The following is a 2,204-nucleotide window of genomic DNA, read 5'->3' as shown; positions in this document are numbered from 1 at the left end:
TTACTTTTTAAATAATGAGGTAATACTGATGAGGTGATTTGTTGTGTTCAACAAAAGGTAACTACGATTAGCATCGTTAGCATCAACAGGCTAAATTAGCATATTTCTTCTTTTTTTCCAATGGAAGACACCATTCCCATTTTTTGCCCTTTTCAGAAAGTGTCCGTGAGCATGTGTGAAGCCAACGTCTGTGGATGCTAGATCTTCAGGGATAGAGCTGCTCACTGCTGGAAGGCCTGGTAGTAGCGAGGTAGGGAGCTCGAAGTGCTCATAGCAGGACTGCTGTACCCCTGAGGTAGCTGGCTGTGGTTGTGGGCTCCGGGGCCCTGGGGTACATGCGCCTGGGGGGGCTGGAGGAGGGTGAAGGGCCCCGGGGCCTGGGAGGACAGGCCAGTGGAAGAGGATGGGGAGGAGGCAGCGGTGGAGGTAGACGGGTAGCCCATCACTAACCCTCCCATCCCCATGTGGGCGCTGTAGGGCGGCAGGCTGAAGGGCAGGAAGCCCAGCAAGGGCCCCAGGTCCATGTTAGCGGTGCAGGACAGCTCGGCCGCGGAGAGGGCGGGGCTCCTGGACAGCAGGTGGGGGTCGCCGGCTCCCACGCCTTCGGCCAGCACCTCCCTCTGGGGGGAGGCAGCGGCGGAGGTAGAGGAGGTGGCCGTGCTCAGGTGGGGGGGGAGGCCACTCTGCAGGTCCAGGAGGAAACTGTCCACGTCGGCGCGGGGATATGAGGTAGATCCATGCTGGTACCTGGCCATGTTGCTGTAGGGCTGCTGCTGCTGCTGCGCTGGCTGCAAGTGATGGTGGTGGGGTTGAGGAGACGGGGGCGGCATGTGGCGACCCACACCCATGGCGGAGGACAAGGAGCCCTGCATGAGGCCATGATGGTGGCCCATCCCTGCGACAGCATTGGCCATGGGGTAGGAGTTGTACATGGAGAAGGTCTCCATGGGCTCCTTGGAGGCCGAGCCCATGTCACAGGTCACTGGGCTCGGCTCTTCCTTCACTGGACACGGGGTGGCAGGGGTTGGTGTGGCCACGGGGGTGCTGGGCGTGCCGGTGGGGGTCAACCCCGACTCCTGAGCGTGGCTCTTCTTCAAGTGGCGGGTCAGGTGGTCCCGGCGGCCGAAGCGCTGCGCGCATCGCGGGCACAGGAAGTCGCGGCGGCCGGTGTGCACCACGGCGTGGCGACGCACATCCTTGCGCGTGTAGAAGCGCCGGTCGCAGCGCTCGCACGAGTACTTCCGCTCTCGCACCGGCACGGCGGCGCTGTTGGCGTTGCCCTCCGGCGGCGGGGGCCTGTCAATGTGGCTGCCCAGGTGCTCCAGCAGAGAGGGCGCCGCCCCTTCCGGACAGGGCAGGCCCGCCGCAGCGCTGTGCGCCGCCACCAGGTGGCGCCTGTAACCCAGCTGCGTGTTGTACTGCTTTCCACACTCCTGGCAGTGGAAGAGCTGCCTGCCGGCCGGGTGGCTCTCCTGCAGCTGGCTCTTCAGATGGTCCTGCTGGTGGAACATGGTCTAGCAGAAGGAACCGCGCTGGCTGTGCTGGTGCACAGGGACTCTGGCCAGGAGCCTGAGCAGACACAGACAAGACTCATGGGGATTTTCCAAGGAGCTGACCATCAGACAGGAGACCTCTTGCTAGTCGTGTTAATTCAGAGTGCTGGGATTAATAGTAAGTGCTGTTTGTTGAGTGTTCGATGGTCTCTTACGGCGATGACTAGTGGTCTGTCCTGCTATACTGGGGCAAGCTTGTGTCCAGCACTTGGTTTCTGTGACAGCAGCTGCCATAGCAACCCCAAAAGGGCTGCGGTGATGAGGAGCTTTGGAAGCTCTGACTGGCTCTGTGTTTCCTGAGAAGAGCTCTTGTGTTGGCCCACAAGTCTATTTTAGTATTCAGGCAGTCCCAAACACCAGAGATGCAGCAGCTGAATCAAATCGGCAGCTATGCATTTTTATAGTCCTGTAAAAAAAAACAGAGAGAAAGAAACAATGTCACTCTGATTTGATGATCACTGCAGAACACATCCAGACAGACAGAAATGTTTCAAATCAAGTCAATGATTAAAAAAGAAGAAGAAGAATAAGCAGAAATCAAATGTGTTGTTGATCACTTAGTTGCGTGCACATCTTTTTTTTTTAATAGGTCAGGGGGTATTGACCCAGGTTGTCAGATAACTGTTTAAATGAATTAGATGTCGAATATTT

At 57.6% G+C, this 2,204-nt stretch overlaps 1 protein-coding gene across 1 annotated transcript; it reads right to left on the bottom strand.

The window, feature by feature from the left end:
• Positions 1-221: 221 nt before the first annotated feature.
• LOC310794754 (zinc finger protein PLAGL2-like) lies at positions 222-1,511 on the bottom strand (the record flags this gene model as incomplete). Its single annotated transcript, XM_083656783.1, has 1 exon — positions 222-1,511. One exon carries the CDS (start codon positions 1,509-1,511, stop codon positions 222-224), a length of 1,290 nt encoding a protein of 429 aa, XP_083512909.1.
• Between the last annotated feature and the right edge of the window lie 693 nt (positions 1,512-2,204).

Source organism: Poromitra crassiceps, assembly GCF_964638095.1.
Source record: "Poromitra crassiceps genome assembly, chromosome: 20".
Classification (NCBI taxonomy): Eukaryota; Metazoa; Chordata; class Actinopteri; order Beryciformes; family Melamphaidae; genus Poromitra; species Poromitra crassiceps.
This window is presented reverse-complemented; position numbering and strand designations above follow the sequence as displayed.